The 18,496-nt window shown below is 45.4% G+C and overlaps 1 protein-coding gene across 1 annotated transcript in view; it reads right to left on the reverse strand.

The window, feature by feature from the left end:
• Positions 1 to 151: 151 nt before the first annotated feature.
• The window catches only part of slc25a16 (solute carrier family 25 member 16), a 62,060-nt gene continuing 43,715 nt past the window's right edge, over positions 152 to 18,496 (reverse strand). The window contains exons 4-7 of the mRNA XM_078207144.1: positions 16,860 to 16,923; positions 7,542 to 7,663; positions 3,797 to 3,863; positions 152 to 310 (exon numbers count right to left, since the gene is read on the reverse strand). Coding sequence (XP_078063270.1) covers positions 195 to 310; positions 3,797 to 3,863; positions 7,542 to 7,663; positions 16,860 to 16,923 — 369 coding nt within the window. The 3' untranslated portion in view covers positions 152 to 194. The remainder of the gene's footprint in view (positions 311 to 3,796; positions 3,864 to 7,541; positions 7,664 to 16,859; positions 16,924 to 18,496) is intronic.

The following is an 18,496-nucleotide window of genomic DNA, read 5'->3' on the forward strand; positions in this document are numbered from 1 at the left end:
AACTATTTGGATGGCTGGATGGAAGTATTTGCTGGTAAAAATTCTAAAATACGCCTGATTTTCTTTTACTGATTATCTACTAAACACATTTTGGAGCACAATGGCACATGTTCCTTTCTCTCTTCCTGTTACCCAGATGAACACTTACGATACTGTTTGAGCAAACGCTCCTGCTATTCCACCACACAGCAAGTTCACGTGGGTTTTAAAACCAAAACATTTGGATTATCAGAAGAAGGTCTTCCCAGAACACCAGGAGCCTGACTGAGACCAATACTCTTCAATGTTCCAAACGTGAAGAACGAAATTCCTGAAATTAATATTTAAAACAAAGTAAACATCTGGAATAACAAACCTGTAAATGCTGAATATCCAAAACTAAAATAATGACCAACTGTTGATTAAAGCAAGATAGGCACAGAGGGGACAAGATGAGTGTCATAAACCAGGTGAAGTTTAACAACACCAGGTTAAAGTCCAACAGGTTTATTTGGTAGCAAAAGCCACACAAGCTTTCGAGGCTCTGAGCCCCTTCTTCAGGTGAGTGGGAATTCTGTTCACAAACAGAACTTATAAGACACAGACTCAATTTACATGAATAATGGTTGGAATGCGAATACTTACAACTAATCCAGTCTTTAAGAAACAAAACAATGGGAGTGGAGAGAGCATCAAGACAGGCTAAAAAGATGTGTATTGTCTCCAGACAAGACAGCCAGTGAAACTCTGCAGGTCCACGCAACTGTGGGAGTTACAAATAGTGTGACATAAATTCTGATTCTAGGATCGCATGATAAAGACTCAGGAGGAAAAAAGCAGAAATATTTATGTGAAATAGTGTGACATAAACCCAATATCCCGGTTGAGGCCCGTCCTTGTGTGTGCGGAACCTGGCTATCAGTTTCTGCTCCGCGACTCTGCGCTGTCGTGTGTCGCGAAGGCCGCCTTGGAGAACGCTTACCCGAATATCAGAGGCCGAATGCCCGTGACCGCTGAAGTGCTCCCCAACAGGAAGAGAACAGTCTTGCCTGGTGATTGTCCGAGCGGTGTTCATTCATCCGTTGTCGCAGCGTCTGCATAGTTTCCCCAATGTACCATGCCTCGGGACATCCTTTCTTGCAGCGTATCAGGTAGACAACGTTGGCCGAGTTGCAAGAGTAATGTACCGTGTACCTGGTGGATGGTGTTCTCACGTGAGATGATGGGCATCTGTGTCGATGATCCGGCACGTCTTGCAGAGGTTGCTGTGCAGGGTTGTGTGGTGTCTTGGTCACTGTTCTCCTGAAGGCTGGGTAGTTTGCTGCGGACAATGGTCTGTTTGAGGTTGTGCGGTTGTTTGAAGGCAAGAAGTGGGGGTGTGGGGATGGCCTTGGCGGAGATGTTCTCTTCATCCAATGACATGTTGAAGGCTCCGGAGGAGATGCCGTAGCTTCTCCGCTTCCGGGGAAGTACTGGACAACGAAGGGTACTCTGTCCACTGTGTCCCCGTGTTTGTTTCTGAGGAGGTCGGTGCGGTTTTTCGCTGTGGCGCGTTGGAACCTGTTGATCAATGAGTCTAGCGCCATATCCTGTTCTTATGAGGGCATCTTTCAGCGTCTGGAGGTGTCTGTTGCGATCCTCCTCATCCGAGCAGATCCTGTGTATACGAGGGCTTGTCCGTAGGGGATGGCTTCTTTAACGTGTTAGGGTGGAAGCTGGAGAAGTGGAGCATCGTGAGGTTATCCGTGGGCTTGCGGTACAGTGAGGTGCTGAGGTGACCGTCCTTAATGGAGATGCGCGTGTCCAAGAATGCAACCGATTCCGGAGAGTAGTCTATGGTGAGCCTGATGGTGGACCATAGACTACTCTCCGGAATCGGTTGCATTCTTGGACACGCGCATCTCCATTAAGGACGGTCTGCACCTCACTGTACCGCAAGCCCACGGATAACCTCACGATGCTCCACTTCTCCAGCTTCCACCCTAAACACGTTAAAGAAGCCATCCCCTACGGACAAGCCCTCCGTATACACAGGATCTGCTCGGATGAGGAGGATCGCAACAGACACCTCCAGACGCTGAAAGATGCCCTCATAAGAACAGGATATGGCGCTAGACTCATTGATCAACAGTTCCAACGCGCCACAGCGAAAACCGCACCGACCTCCTCAGAAGACAAACACGGGACACAGTGGACAGAGTACCCTTCGTTGTCCAGTACTTCCCCGGAGCGGAGAAGCTACGGCATCTCCTCCGGAGCCTTCAACATGTCATTGATGAAGACGAACATCTCGCCAAGGCCATCCCCACACCCCCACTTCTTGCCTTCAAACAACCGCACAACCTCAAACAGACCATTGTCCGCAGCAAACTACCCAGCCTTCAGGAGAACAGTGACCAAGACACCACACAACCCTGCCACAGCAACCTCTGCAAGACGTGCCGGATCATCGACACAGATGCCATCATCTCACGTGAGAACACCATCCACCAGGTACACGGTACATACTCTTGCAACTCGGCCAACGTTGTCTACCTGATACGCTGCAAGAAAGGATGTCCCGAGGCATGGTACATTGGGGAAACTATGCAGACGCTGCGACAACGGATGAATGAACACCGCTCGACAATCACCAGGCAAGACTGTTCTCTTCCTGTTGGGGAGCACTTCAGCGGTCACGGGCATTCGGCCTCTGATATTCGGGTAAGCGTTCTCCAAGGCGGCCTTCGCGACACACGACAGCGCAGAGTCGCGGAGCAGAAACTGATAGCCAGGTTCCGCACACACAAGGACGGCCTCAACCGGGATATTGGGTTTATGTCACACTATTTCACATAAATATTTCTGCTTTTTTCCTCCTGAGTCTTTATCATGCGATCCTAGAATCAGAATTTATGTCACACTATTTGTAACTCCCACAGTTGCGTGGACCTGCAGAGTTTCACTGGCTGTCTTGTCTGGAGACAATACACATCTTTTTAGCCTGTCTTGATGCTCTCTCCACTCCCATTGTTTTGTTTCTTAAAGACTGGATTAGTTGTAAGTATTCGCATTCCAACCATTATTCATGTAAATTGAGTCTGTGTCTTATAAGTTCTGTTTGTGAACAGAATTCCCACTCACCTGAAGAAGGGGCTCAGAGCCTCGAAAGCTTGTGTGGCTTTTGCTACCAAATAAACCTGTTGGACTTTAACCTGGTGTTGTTAAACTTCTTACTGTGTTTACCCCAGTCCAACGCCGGCATCTCCACATCATAAACCAGGTGAGCATGGAGTGTACGGGAGGAAGCCGCAGTAAAGGAGCTGGGTTCGATATATAGACTTTTCTCATGGGTTCTGTACAGGGGTGCAGTAGCATAATGGTTATGTTCCTGGACTAGTAATCCAGAGGCAATTATCCTGAAATCAGAGTTCAAAGCCTACCACAGCAGCCGGGAATTCAGACTTCATTAAATCTGGAAGAAGAAGCAGCCAGTAACAGTAAAGGTGACTGGATTGTTATTTCAGGGGGGAGAAATCTGCTGTTCTTACCTGGTCTGGGGTGCATGTGACTCTCAATCCACAACACTGTGGCTGATTCTATAAGTGCCCTCCAAAATGGCCAAACAAGTCTCTTAGTTGTCTCCCTACCTCCTTGATTTGGGCAGTTAGGATGGATAATAAGTGAAAGGATAAAAAGAATCCTTTTGAGATGACACAGTTGATCATCTTCACATTTGATATTCAAAGTGAAAGTGGAGCAGTTTTTAAATGCACCATAGCCCCCAGTCCTTACAGAAATGTTTATTAAAAGTATTGACGAAGAGCCCTTGGAATACCTGCATATGGAGCCATTCCAATGATAGTCGGAGTCAGACCTCTGTAAAACCCTTGAAATCCTCCTTCCTTAGCAACAGAAAAACAACATTTGGAACATGAATAAACTTCCTCATTCAATCAATATTATCCACAAATATCCAAAAACAAAGTCAAAGAGTGGCTAAGGCTACTGGGGAGACTTTAAACTAGAAAGGTTGGGGGGAGGGAATCGTGATGAGGTGACTGAGAATAGACGGGTGATGGAGAAGGGGAGAGCTCAGACCAAAGGTTTGAGATGTGTCTATATTAACGCCAGGAGTGTAGTGAATAAAGGGGATGAGCTTAGAGTGTGGATCGATGCTTGGAAGTGTGATGTGGTGGCCATTACGGAGACTTGGGGACAGGGACAGGACTGGATACTTCAGGTGCCGGGTTTCAGATCTTTCAGAAAGGACAGAGAGGGAGGCAAAAGAGGGGGGGGAGTGGCACTGCTGATCAGGGATAGTGTCACAGCTGTAGAGAAGGTGGAAGCCGTGGAGGGGTTGTCTACGGAGTCTCTGTGGGTGGACGTTCGGAGCGGGAAGGGGTCGATAACTTTGTTGGGTGTTTTCTACAGGCCGCCCAATAGTAACAGGGATGTTGAGGAGCAGATAGGGAAACAGATCCTGGAGAGATGTAGTAATAACAGGGTTGTCGTGATGGGAGACTTTAATTTCCCAAACATCGATTGGAATATCCCTAGGGTAAGGGGTTTGGATGGGGAGGAGTTTGTTAGGTGTGTTCAGGAGGGTTTCCTGACACAGCATGTGGATAAGCCTACAAGAGGAGAGGCTGTACTCGATCTGGTACTGGCTAATGAGCCTGGACAGGTGTCGGATCTCTCAGTGGGGGAGCATCTTGGGGATAGTGATCATAACTCTATCTCCTTTACGCTAGCATTGGAAAGAAATAGGATCAGGCAAGCTAGGAAAGTGTTTATCTGGAGGAAGGGGAAATATGAAGCCATCAAGCAGGAGATTAGAGGCGTAAATTGGAAGGAGGCATTCTCGAGGAAAAGTACCGAAGAAAGATGGCAGATTTTCAAGGAATGTTTGTCTGGAGTTCTGCATGACAACGTTCCGATGAGACAGGGAGGTTTTGGTAGGTTACGGGAACCGTGGTGCACGAAAGCTGCGCTGAACCTAGTCAAAAAGAAAAGGAAAGCGTACAAAAGGTTCAGAGAGCTAGGTGATGATAGGGATCTAGATGAGTATACGGCTTGTAGGAAGGGACTTAAGAAAGAAATTAGGAGCGCCAGAAGGGGTCACGAGAAGGCCTTGGCAGGTAAGATTAAGGAGAACCCTAAGGCGTTCTATAAATATGTGAAGAGTAAAAGGATAAGATGTGAAGGAATAGGACCTATAAAATGTGAAGGTGAGAAAGTCTGTACAGAACCGGAAGAAATAGCAGAGGTGCTTAATGAATATTTTACCTCGTTATTCACGGTGGAAAAAGACCTGGGTGGTTGTACTACAGGATTGCGGCGGACTGAAAAGATTGAGTATGTGGACATTAAGAAAGAGAATGTGTTGGAAATTTTGAATGGCATCAAGATAGATAAGTCGCCGGGACCGGATGGGATGTACCCCAGGGTACTGTGGGAGGCGAGGGAAGAGATTGCAGAGCCTCTGGCGATGATCTTTGCGTCATCGATGGAGACGGGAGAGGTTCCGGAGGACTGGAGGATTGCGGATGTGGTTCCTATTTTCAAGAAAGGGAATAGGGATAGCCCAGGAAATTACCGACCGGCGAGTCTAACTCAGTGGTTGGTAAGTTGATGGAGAAGATCCTGAGGGACAGGATTTATGAAGATTTAGAGAAGTTTCGTATGTTCAAAAGTAGTCAGCACGGCTTTGTCAAAGGCAAATCGTGCCTTACGAGCCTGGTGGAGTTCTTTGAAAATGTGACTGAACACATTGGCGAAGGAAAAGCGGTAGATGTGGTTTACATGGACTTCAGCAAGGCGTTCGATAAGGTCCCCCATGCAAGACTTCTCGAGAAAGTGAGAGGGCATGGGATCCAAGGGGCTGTTGCCTTGTGGATCCAGAACTGGCTTGCCTGCAGAAGGCAGAGAGTGGTTGTAGATGGGTCTTTTTCTGAATGGAGGTCGGTCACCAGTGGAGTGCCCCAGGGATCTGTTCTGGGATCCTTGCTGTTTGTCATCTTCATAAATGACCTGGATGAGGAAGTGGAGGGATGAGTTGGTAAGTTTGCCGACGACACAAAGGTTGGTGGTGTTGTGGATAGTTTGGAGGGATGTCAGAAGCTGCAGCGTAACATAGATAGGATGCAAGACTGGGCAGAGAAGTGGCAGATGGACTTCAACCCGGATAGATGTGTAGTGGTCCATTTTGGCAGGTCAAATGGGATGAAGGAGTATAATATCAAGGGTAAGACTCTTAGCAGTGGAGAGGATCAGAAGGACCTTGGGGTCCGGGTCCATAGGACTCTTAAATTGGCCTCGCAGGTAGAGGAGATGGTTAAGGCGGCGTATGGCGTGCTGGCCTTCATCAATCGAGGGATTGAGTTTAGGAGTCGGGAGATAATGATGCAGCTTTATAAGACCCTCGTCAGACCCCACTTGGAGTACTGTGCTCAGTTCTGGTCGCCTCATTACAGGAGGGATGTGGAAATTATTGAAAGGGTGCAGAGAAGATTTACAAGGATGTTGCCTGGATTGGTTGGCATGCCTTATGAGGATAGGTCTTTTCTCCTCGGAGAGACGAAATATGAGAGATGACCTGATAGAGGTGTACAAGATGTTGAGAGGTACAGATCAGGTGGATTCTCGGAGGCTTTTTCCCAGGGCTGAAATGGCTGCTACGAAAGGACACAGGTTTAAGGTGTTGGGGAGTAGGTACAGAGGAGATGTCAGGGGCAAGTTTTTCACTCAGAGGGTGGTGGGTGAGTGGAATCGGCTGCTGTCAGTGGTGGTGGAGGCAAACTCGATCGGGTCTTTTAAGAGACTTCTGGATGAGTACATGGGACTTAATAGGATTGAGGGTTATAGGTAAGCCTATATATAAGCTTAGGTAGGTAGGGACATGACCGGCGCAACTTGTGGGCCGAAGGGCCTGTTTGTGCTGTATTTTTTCTATGTTCTATCTACAAGGAACTAGCACAGCAAGAACTTGTTCACAACTGAATAGATATCCTGCAGGGAGATAAACCCCCCATTCAGTTGCAGAAGGCTGAGCGATACAGGAAAGTGGTTGGAAAGATTACCCCTGAGTGGGTGAACAGGGCAGGATGATTGGTGAGAGAACAGGACTGGGCATTTGGGGTTCTACCCATTGAAGCTCTTGGCACTGGCTCCTATGAGCTCTTTGGAAATGCCAGAGTGGTACACAGTGAGGTGTAGTGGCTAACAGGGAGTCTGACTGGGATAGCAACAATTGAATGGTTGCAGTATGGATCTGGAAGGGCAGAATGCCTAAGGATGAAGAAATGAAACGGAGCACGAGTGAGGGTCCAGGATAGATAAAGAGAGCGAGGAAGCCGCAGGAGAAGGGGGTGGACCCCAGGGAGCGGACCCCAGGGAGCCGTAATGGGGACAGAACTCTGTGCTGCGACTCTAAGGAAGGGCTATCTCTTACTCTGGCTCATGGCATTGAGGTCTGAGTCTCAAACTATGATCTATATACTTCAGTCATCCAAATACAGAACAGAAAAACTTCACAACATATTAGATGTTCTCAAAGTGTAACAAAAAGATGCAATACGCACCTGTGTATAAATGACCCTGAAAGCATCAATGATTCCAGCATACCTGTGCTCACCCTTCACCTGGAAAGCCAGACGAGCTCGAATCATGTCAAGTGGATAGGTACATATCACTGCAGTCATCCCTGGAAAACAAAACCACTGATTGCCCACCATTCTCTGAAAGAGCAAGGAGTAAATCAAAAAACTAAGGAGGTTGTAGCATGCTTGTGTAATGTTAGTGTCGTCACTGTTTGTGACACAGCAAAACCCATCCGTACATCAACTACCTCACATGGGACAGATGCATTCATCATTATTTTTCACACACCCAGTGGCCAAACATATCTCCTGTCATCATCATTTGGTCATATCTCTCTGACCAGTTTAAAAAAGGACATTGGCAAGATCAATGGTGCGTTTGCATTGAAACCTGAGAACTTTCCTGGAACTATGACCACCTGACTACCAATCCTGGGAAATGTCACCCCAGCATCAGCATCACCTTTCCGTAAACCATGAGAAACACAGACTAAATCCAACAACATAATGTGATAAAGATTGAGGCGTCGCTATATCTTGGGTATCGGAGATTGACAAACCCACCGGTGAGAAACTTCAACATTCATGAATGTCAGACCTTCAAACCAAGCAAGGCGACAATGGCAAATCTGGTTGGAGATTAGCACTGTCCTTACTCTGAAGAAAATACACTGAGCACAGTCTGATCAGCAACTATGCAGCTTCCCAGCTGCCAAGCACATGTGGATGCTTTCTTATTCCAAACACTACAACCGGATTGATTAAATCTTGGTCAGGAAAAAGATCTCCATCAAGAAAGAATCTAGCCAATTACCCTTGATATTACAATGGTATTGCCATTGTCAAATCCCCCACTATCAAAATTCTGCAGGGGTTACCATTGACCAAAAACTGGACCAGCCACATACTGTGGCTACAAGGAAAGGTCTGAGACTGGTTAATCTGGAATAACTCCCTTCTTGACTCCTCAATGTCTTTTCCCACCTACAAGGCACAAGTGAATCATTATTTAATTAATCCTGGCCAGAGTCAACTGCCAAGCAATCAGCACCCTGCAGTATAAATCATGATCATTTGAAATGTGGCATTCTTGCATTGTCCTGGCAAATGTAAACGACAAGCTTCAGTAACATGTCTGCCTTTTCAGCAATTTTAAGTTCTGTACTATCAAGCAACCTTTATCTAATAGTGATCATAATATGATTCAGCTCAACATAGCTTTTGAAAAGGACAATGGTGAAAAAGTGACTTTCCAGATTGAGGTCAGATTGATTATGTAAGGAGACAGACTATCCACATTAAACTGGGGAAACCTGTTAATGGGACAAGGTCAAAAACAATTTAACCTGATGCAGAATAGGTCTGTATCTAAGGGGCAAGAGTTCTACTTGCTAAAAAATAAAACAGCTATGGGCTATTAGAAAGGCAAGAGACAATATAAATCTAAAACAAAAACGCACATAAAAATGCAATAGTTGTAATCCGAGAAAATGGAAAAAATACAAAGAACATCAACGTGCAACGAAACAGATGGTAAGAGCTGGAAAAATGGGTATGAAAAGAAACGTGTCAAAGGATACAAGACACAAAATATAGTTATAGCTTTATTTATTAAGAAAATTGGGGTGCTGAAGAGTAACATGGGCCCCTTGAAATCTGACGTGATGTTGTCCAGGAAGATAAGGAAATGACACTTGTGTTGAACGTTTACTTTATGTCAGTAATTACAATATAGGAATAAAAATCCAAAGGAAAGTAATCAGGGACTCAACAAGGTTAACATGCAAGAGTGAGAGAGAAAATAGTGACACGAAATAGTGGCAAATCCTCAACACTAGATGGTCTTCATCCTAAGGTTTAGGTGAGAACACTGTCAAAACCCCAAATATAATCTTCAAAAGTTCTCAATTCAAGAACCGTTCCTTTAGACCGGAAAATAGTGCACCCAGCTGATTTATCAGATCCGTTAGCTTAACATTTTCATGGGGAAAATGTTATTTCATTATTATTGCCTGGACTAAAAGTGCAGTCATTCTAAGAGATTCTATAGTTCAGGGATGGACAGACATTTCTCCAGGCCTCATCCCAAGTCCCGAATGGTTTGCTGCCTCCTTGGTGCCAGGGAGAAGGACATCATAGCGGGGCTTTTGCAGGAAGCAGGGAGAGGGACACAGTTGCAGTGCACATTGGTATCAACAATAGATATTGAAGACTCTTTAGACTTTAAAGAAACTGGGAGGTTTAAAAAGTAGGACCTCTACAGACGGATCCTCGATGTTGCTCATGCAAGGCTTTGGCCTTTTCAAGCTCCGTGGATGGCTGTTGCCCTGAAGTTCATCATTAATCCTGAACTACTCCCCTTGTGATTATAATCCTGATTTTGTGATGTCTTTTATCCTGACGAGGGTGTTTAATATATGTGCACTGAGGCAGATATCATCTGTTATCCTGTTAATCTTTCAAAGCACAGATATCCATTTATTCATAATGGAATTTATCCACCGGTTTGCTCTGGCGGTGGAACATAGGAGACCTTAGCTTAAGATGTGTTACTGCAAACATTCAATATTGGTCTGTGTGGCACTGAGGGAGCAGGGTGGGTAAGGAGGTCTGCCCAGTGTCAATTCAAACTCCTGGGGTCTAGTGTTTGCAATAGGGAGAGATATTGCCTCTGCTTATGGATTGATAATGGGTTTCCATTCTATTGGGTAGGTGCTGGGTTGTTGTTTAACATCAGGATTGTAATTTTGGGATTTATAATGGAGGCTTCTATTATATACCATCCTTTACGTTAAGTATGGATAATATGAGTAGCACCACAGCAGGTGGTGGGCTCGTGGTTTGGTATAGAGGTGATGGGTATGGCCTTGTAGTGCTCATAGTGGGTGAGGAAAACCCTGGAAAAACCAGAGAGGAAAACGTGTCGCGTTTTGTATTAATTTGGGGTTAAAGAATCTGTGTTGGAGTCCTGCAAGGGGACAGACAGATCATGCATTCTGGGGACAGACAGATCATGCATTCTGGAAAAGAATGGGTTTTGTCACTGGTGTAGCTGGAGTTGGGGGAAATGTCTACTGGTGCACACCCAAGCGTGGTTGGGGAATCCCTGGTTGGCTAGCCTTCCTTGGGTTGATTCCTAGATTTCCCCTGGCTGCATGGGTTGTGACAGTGGCTACTTGCTGGTTTGGCTCCTGGAATCTATGGTGAGCACATCATCCTGTTGGGAGGAGCAGATTTTTGTCCTTCGCTGAGATATCCTGATTGTGGATCAGCAAGTTTGTGGATGATATGAAGATGGCTGGACTTGCGGATAGCGATGAACATTGTCGGACAATACAGCAGGATATAGATAGACTGGAAAATTGGGCAGAGAAATGGCAGATGGAATTTAATCCAGATAAATGCGAAGTGATGCATTTTGGAAGAACTAATGTGGGGGGGGGTTATACAATAAATGGCAGAGCCATCAATGGCAAGTCCACAAATCCTTGAAGGTGGCAGCACAGGTGGAGGTGGTGGTGAAGAAGGCATATGGTATGCTTGCCTTTATAGGACGGGGTATAGAGTATAAAAGCTGGAGTCTGATGTTGCGGCTGTATAGAACGCTGGTTAGGCCACATTTGGAGTACTGCATCCAGTTCTGGTCGCCGCACTACCAGAAGGACGTGGAGGCTTTAGAGAGAGTGCAGAGAAGGTTTACCAGGATGTTGCCTGGCATGGAGGGTCTTAGCTATGAGGAGAGATTGGGTAAACTGGGTTGTTCTCCCTGGAAAGACGGAGAATGAAGGGAGACCTAATAGAGGTGTACAAAATTATGAAGGGTATAGATAGGGTGAACAGCGGGAAGCTTTTTCCCAGGTCGGAGGTGACGATCACGAGGGGTCACGGGCTCAAGGTGAGAGGGGCAAGGTATAACTCAGATATCAGAGGGACGTTTTTTACACAGAGAGTGGTGGGGGCCTGGAATGCGCTGCCAAGTAGGGTGGTGGAGGCAGGCACGCTGGCATCGTTTAAGACTTACCTGGATACTCACATGAGCAGTCTGGGAATGGAGGGATACAAACGAATGGTCTAGTTGGACCAATGAGCGGCACAGGCTTGGAGGGCCGAAGGGCCTGTTTCCTGTGCTGTACTGTTCTTTGTTCTTCTTTGGATGTCCGGATGACCCTCCTGTTGCTAGGGCTTCCTTGAGAAATGGGTGGAATTTTGTTGATGGCGGGGCTTGATTGGTACGTCCGGTGTGACTGGAGATAAGTGCGGCTTATTTTGTGGTGAGCCCAAGCATGGTGTGAGAATCTTTGGCTTATTGCCTCTTATTTATTTATGGGGGACTTTAACTTTACAAATATTGACTGGAAACGCTATAGTTCGAGTACTTTAGATGGGTCAGTTTTTGTCCAATGTGTGCAGGAGGATTTCCTGACACAGTATGTAGATAGTCCAACAAGAGGCGAGACCACATTGGATTTGGTACTGGGTAATGAACCAGGCCAGGTGTTAGATTTGGAGGTAGGTGAACACTTTGGTGATAGTGACCACAATTCGGTGACGTTTACTTTAGTGATGGAAGGGATAGGTATATACCGCAGGGCAAGTGTTATAGCTGGGGGAAAGGAAATTATGATGCGATTAGGCGAGATTTAGGATGCATAGGATGGGGAAGAAATCTGCAGGGGATGGGCACAATTGAAAGTGGACCTTGTTCTAGGAACAGCTACTGCGTGTCCTTGATAAGTATGTACCTGTCAGGCAGGGAGGAAGTGGTCGAGCGAGGGAACCGTGGTTTACTAAAGAAGTTGAATCTCTTGTGAAGAGGAAGAAGGAGACTTATGTAAAGATGAGACATGAAGGCTCAGTAAGGGCGCTTGAGAGTTACAAGTTAGCCAGAAAGGACCTAAAGAGAGAGCTAAGAAGAGCCAGGAGGGGACATGAGAAGTCTTTGGCAGGTAGGATCAAGGAAAACCCTAAAGCTTTCTATAGGTATGTCAGGAATAAAAGAATGACTCGGGTAAGATTAGGGCCAGTCAAGGACAGTAGTGGGAAGTTGTGCGTGGAGTCCGAAGAGATAGGAGAGGCACTAAATGAATATTTTTCGTCCGTATTCACCCAGGAAAAAGACAATGTTGTCGAAGAGAATACTGAGATACAGGCTATTAGACTAGACGGGATTGAGGTTCATAAGGAGGAGGTGTTAGCTATTCTGGAAAGTGTGAAAATAGATAAGTCCCCTGGGCCGGATGGGATTTATCCTAGGATTCTCTGGGAAGCTAGGGAGGAGATTGCAGAGCCTTTGGCTTTGATCTTTATGTCGTCATTGTCTACAGGAATAGTGCCAGAAGACTGGAGGATAGCAAATGTTGTCCCCTTGTTCAAGAAGGGGAGTAGAGACAGCCCTGGTAATTATAGACCAGTGAGCCTTACTTCTGTTGTGGGCAAAGGTTTGGAAAGGATTATAAGAGATAGGATTTATAATCATCTAGAAAGGAACAATTTGATTAGGGATAGTCAATACGGTTTTGTGAAAGGTAGGTCGTGCCTCACAAACCTTATTGAGTTCTTTGAGAAGGTGACCAAAGAGGTGAATGAGGATAAAGCAGTTGATGTGGTGTATATGGATTTCAGTAAAGCGTTTGATAAGGTTCCCCACGGTAGGCTATTGCAGAAAATACGGAAGCATGGGATTGAGGGTTATTTTGCGGTTTGGATCAGAAATTGGCTAGCTGTAAGAAGACAGAGGGCGGTGGTTGATGGGAAATGTTCATCCTGGAGTTCAGTTACTAGTGGTGTACCACAAGGATCTGTTTTGGGGCCACTGTTGTTTGTCATTTTTATAAATGACCTGGATGAGGGCGTAGAGGGATGGGTTAGTAAATTTGTGGATGACACTAAAGTCGGTGGAGTTGTGGACAGTGTGGAAGGATGTTGCAGGTTACAGAGGGACATAGATAAGCTGCAGGGCTGGGCTGAGAGGTGGCAAATGGGGTTTAAGGCGGAAAAGTGTGAGGTGATTCACTTTGGAAGGACTAACAAGAATACAGAGTACTGGGCTAATGGTAAGATACTTGGTAGTGTGGATGAGCAGAGAGATCTCGGTGTCCATGTGCATAGATCCCTGAAAGTTGGCACCCAGGTTGATAGGGTTGTTAAGAAGGCGTACAGTGTGTTAGCTTTTATTGGTAGAGGGATTGAGTTTCGGAGCCATGATGTCATGTTGCAGCTGTACAAAACTCTGGTGCGGCCGCACTTGGGAGTATTGCGTACAGTTCTGGTCGCCGCATTATAGGAAGGATGTGGAAGCATTGGAAAGGGTGCAGAGGAGATTGACCAGGATGTTGCCTGGTATGGTGGGAAGGTCTTATGAGGAAAGGCTGAGTGACTTGAGGCTGTTTTCGTTAGAGAGAAGAAGGTTAAGAGGTGACTTAATAGAGGCATATAAGATGATCAGAGGATTAGATAGGGTTGACAGTGAGAGCCTTTTTCCTCGGATGGTGATGGGTAGCACGAGGGGACATAGCTTTAAATTGAGGGGTGATAGATATAGGACGGATGTCAGAGGTAGGTTCTTTACTCAGAGAGTAGTAAGGGCGTGGAATGCCCTGCCGGCAGCAGTAGTGGACTCATCAACATTAAGGGCATTTAAAGGGTCATTGGATAAACATATGGATGATATTGGAATAGTGTAGGTTAGATGGGCATTAGATTGGTTTCACAGGTCAGCGCAACATTGAGGGCCGAAGGGCCTGTACTGCGCTGTAATGTTCTATGTTCTATTTTATTTGTCAATATCCCTTACTTTCTTTGGCTGTGTCAGCAAGGCTAGCAGCTATTCTGAAAATTTGTACTTAGAAGTTATAGAGATATTATAGGTTTGACCTCTCGAGTAGAAGGTATCTTGTTATTCATGGGATCCGGGGGTAAGTTTAGATACCTGGGCTCTGTTTTATCTGCACTCTTCCCGTGAGGCTGCATAGTTCTGCTCCTGTTATCCTGTGTGAGAGTGGATGCTATAATCCCATGTCTGGGTTTTGAGGTTGTATCCTGATGTTCCCCTCTTTCAGTGATATCCTTTCACTGTTCAAAGGTTTTGGGTTGCTGAGTTAGGCTCCGATTGGTTGTATTTGACCCCGTGGGACTCCCTTATGCTATATCACTAAAAGTCCTTGTTATCCTGAGGGTGAGGGTGTGCACCATTGTACCATGTGCTCATTGTTTTATCCTGTAATCCCTTTATCCTCCACTCTGTGTAATATCCTTTCATTATCTGTATGAAGGGAGGTGCCGATGACAAAGATTACAACGAATTGTAATTGATAATTACTTTGCATTGGCATTTACCAAACTGGAGGATACTAACAAAATATTGATCATAGTGGAGACAGTAGAGGGGCAGCTCGTAGAGTGGAGACAGTAGAATGGTTAGCACTGCGGCCTCACAGCTCCAGGCACCCAGGTTCAATTCCCGGCTTGGGTCACAGTCTGTGTGGAGCTTGCATGTTCTCCCCGTGTCTGCGTGGGTTTCCTCCGGGTGCTCCAGTTTCCTCGCAAAGTCCAAAGATGTGTGGGTTAGGTGCATTGGCCATGCTAACTTGCCCCTTAGTGTCCCGGGATGTGTAGGTTAGAGGGATTGGCGGAGTGAATGTGTGAAGTTACAGGGATAGGACTTGGGTGGGATTGTTGTCGGTGCAGACTCGATGGGCCAAATGGCCTCCTTCTGCACTGTAGGGATTCTATGATTCTATGAATGGATGGGTGGAAAAGTTAGGATGCACTGGAAAAGCTGGTTACGCTTAGAGTGTTTAAGTCACCTAGTCCGGATGGTCTACAACCCAAATTATTAAGGTGTGGCATGAAGATGGTAGAAGGCCTTTGCATAATGTTCCAATCTTCCTTAAGTACGGGGGAAGTGCCAGAGGATTGTAAAGTAGCAAATGTGACTCTGCTGTTCAAGATAGAGTGTAAAGAGAGTGCTAGTAACTACAGGCCAGTCAGTTTGACATCAGTGGTGGGCAAGGTTTTAGAAACAATAATCAGGGAGAAATGAACAGCTTTAAGTTAATTGAGAGGTAGCATGGAGTTGCAAAATGTTTGACTAACCCGATTGTATGTTAATTTTAAGTAACAGAGAAGACTGGTGAAGGAATAGCAATGGATGTTGTGCACATGGATTCTAAGAAAGCATTTGACAAAGTAACAGATAAAATGTTGTTTACCAATACTGAGGCTCCTGGAATAGGAGGGTCAATGTCCAACTGGATAAAAAATTGAGTACAGAAATCAACAAGATATGGTAATGGTTGTGTTTCAGACAGAGAATGATAGACATTTCCCCGAAGATCAGTGCTGGACCACTGCTTTTGCTACATATAACCGATCGGGATATTGGAACACAGTAAAATTACTAAAGTTAAACTTGGAGGAGTGACAAACAGCGAGGATGATTCCAATCCACCAACAGGATACATTGGCTAGTGGAATGGACAGATAGAATTTAGTATGGAGAAGGGAGATGAACATTTTGACAGAAGGGATGGGGAGAGGCATTATAGGCTTAATGGCAGAATTTTAAAGTGTGCAGGGACAGAGGGAGTTGCAGGTGCATGGTCTTTGGTGGCAGGACGCACTGAGCAAAGTAAACAGGATCTTGGGCTTCGTACATGGAGGCATCAAGTACAAAAGTAGGAAAAGTTATTCTGAACCTTTGTAAAACTAATATCATCCAATCTTGTTCACCACATTTTCGAAGGATGTGAAGGTCTTTGAGAAGGCGCCAAAGAGATTTACCAGAATGATTCCAGAGTCTGTGGATTTTTGTTGGGTTGGAGAAGCTGGGGTTGTTCTCCCTGCAGCAAAGGAGACTGAAGGGAGATTTGATAGAGGTGTGCAAGATTTTGACACGTTATATGAGGTAGACAAAGCTACTCATATTAGTTGATCGTAGAAGGATTAGAGGGCACAGATTTAAGGTTTAGGGCAAGAATTGCAGAGGGGATGTGAGGGAGTTTTCTTTTAAAACAGTGAGCAGTAATGACCTGGAATTCGCAGAAATCGTGAATGACCTAAAGAGGAAATTGAATGGACGCTTAAGCAAAACTAGTCGACAGTAGTAAGGGAATGGAGAGGGCAAATGGGAATGATTGTATTGCTTTACAGAGAGCCGGCATTGACCCAATGGCCTCCTTCTGTGCCATAATGACTGCACACTTCATAAAAAGCACTTGTTTCATTTTTTGGCAATTTCAGTACACTTCTTCACAACTGCAACACAAATATTTTTTTAGAACTCTGAATAAAACAAGTTACCTGCCATAGATCCAGCCATTAATCGGTGAATGTGCCCTGATATACCAAGTTTGCCGATCAAAAGCTGAACAAAACAAAATGAAGATTCTTGTATTTATAATTCTAACCACTCAAAATTCTTCCTAATCCCTGCCACAATATGCACCTAGTATATACAGAGTGATCAGCATGATGGACGATGTACATAGGGGTCTTTAGTATAACTATCCAACCAATCCCTCTTCCCTTCTCTTTCCAAATAGCTTTTCTTTTCCACTTAAAGTATTTAATCAAATCTCTTCTGGAGACCCAACAGAACCCAAAAGTGCTTCAGAAGCACACAAATAGTGAGAGTCAAAGAAAGGGTTGGGCTGATTAGGGAACAAAAAGGAAGCAGATGGCATGGCGGATTGTGAGGTGATGCATTATGGAAGAAGGGACAGGGAAGGCAATATAGGCTCAACAACACAGTTTAAACTGTGTACAGAGACAGGGATATGGACATCAATCCTTGAAGGTGACAGGACAAATGCATGAGGCATATGAAATCTTGGGCTTCATAAATCGAGGTATTGAGTACAAAATAAGGGAAGTTATGAGCTCAGATAAGGCTTCAGCTAGAGAAATGTATTCAGTTCTGGTTGCCACCCTTTAGGATATGAAGGTTCTCGAGAGGACGCAGGTAACTTTTATCAGAATGGTCCCAAGGATGCAGATTTTAGCTCCAAGGTTCGGCTGAGAAGCTGGTGTTGTTCTCTTTAGTTCAAAGGAGATTGAGCAGAGATTTTGACAAGATTACAAAAGGTTTTTTTCCCATTAGCTGATGGTACAAGGACCTGGAGACACAGCGGTAAGGTTTTGAGCAAGAGGATGAAATGATGAGCATTGTGGGAACATTTTTGAAAGCAGCAAGTGGATTCTGCAACTCGTTGCCCACGAGGGTGGTGGCATCAATTTCAAAATAAAATTGAATGGGGATACTTGAAATAAACTTACAGAGCTGTGGGGATACAGACTGACTGGATTGCGCTGCAGAAAGCTAGCACGAACTCAATGGGTGAATGGTCTTCTTCTGTGCCATGAATATTCTATGCTTGCTCATTATTCAAAACTCGAGAGAATACAGGCCCAGCCCCTCTCTCCCCATCGGACAATCTGCATCATCCCATGAATCAGTCTGGTGCACCTTCATTGTACAGCAACGATATACTTCCTTAGGTAATGAGACCAAAACCAGACACACTACTCCAGGTGCAGTCTTACCCTGTACAACTGCAGTAGGACTCCTTCACTCCACTCTATTACAAAGGCATTCAAGTATAAAAGGTTATGCTTCCCTGGTGCAAGGCTCAAGGATATCACAAGGCAGCTGCAGAGTGCTCCGTGGGAAAAGGCTGAACAGCCAGAGGTCAAGGTCCAAAACTGTACCGATGACATAAGTAGAAAAAGAGTTGAGGTTCTTCTGGTGGATTTTTTTGGAGTAAGGAAAGGGATTAAGAAGCAGGATTAATAATAGGATTACTCACCAGTGAGTACAGATATAGGAGGATGGAGCAGTGGCTGGCAAGATGGTGCAAGACAGAGGGTGTTAGATCCTGAGACAGTGGGACAGGTTCTGGGGAAGGTTGACATTCCAGAATCCAAGGAATTCTGAGAGA

The sequence above is a fragment of the Mustelus asterias genome, unplaced genomic scaffold (genome assembly GCF_964213995.1).
Source record: "Mustelus asterias unplaced genomic scaffold, sMusAst1.hap1.1 HAP1_SCAFFOLD_2080, whole genome shotgun sequence".
Classification (NCBI taxonomy): Eukaryota; Metazoa; Chordata; class Chondrichthyes; order Carcharhiniformes; family Triakidae; genus Mustelus; species Mustelus asterias.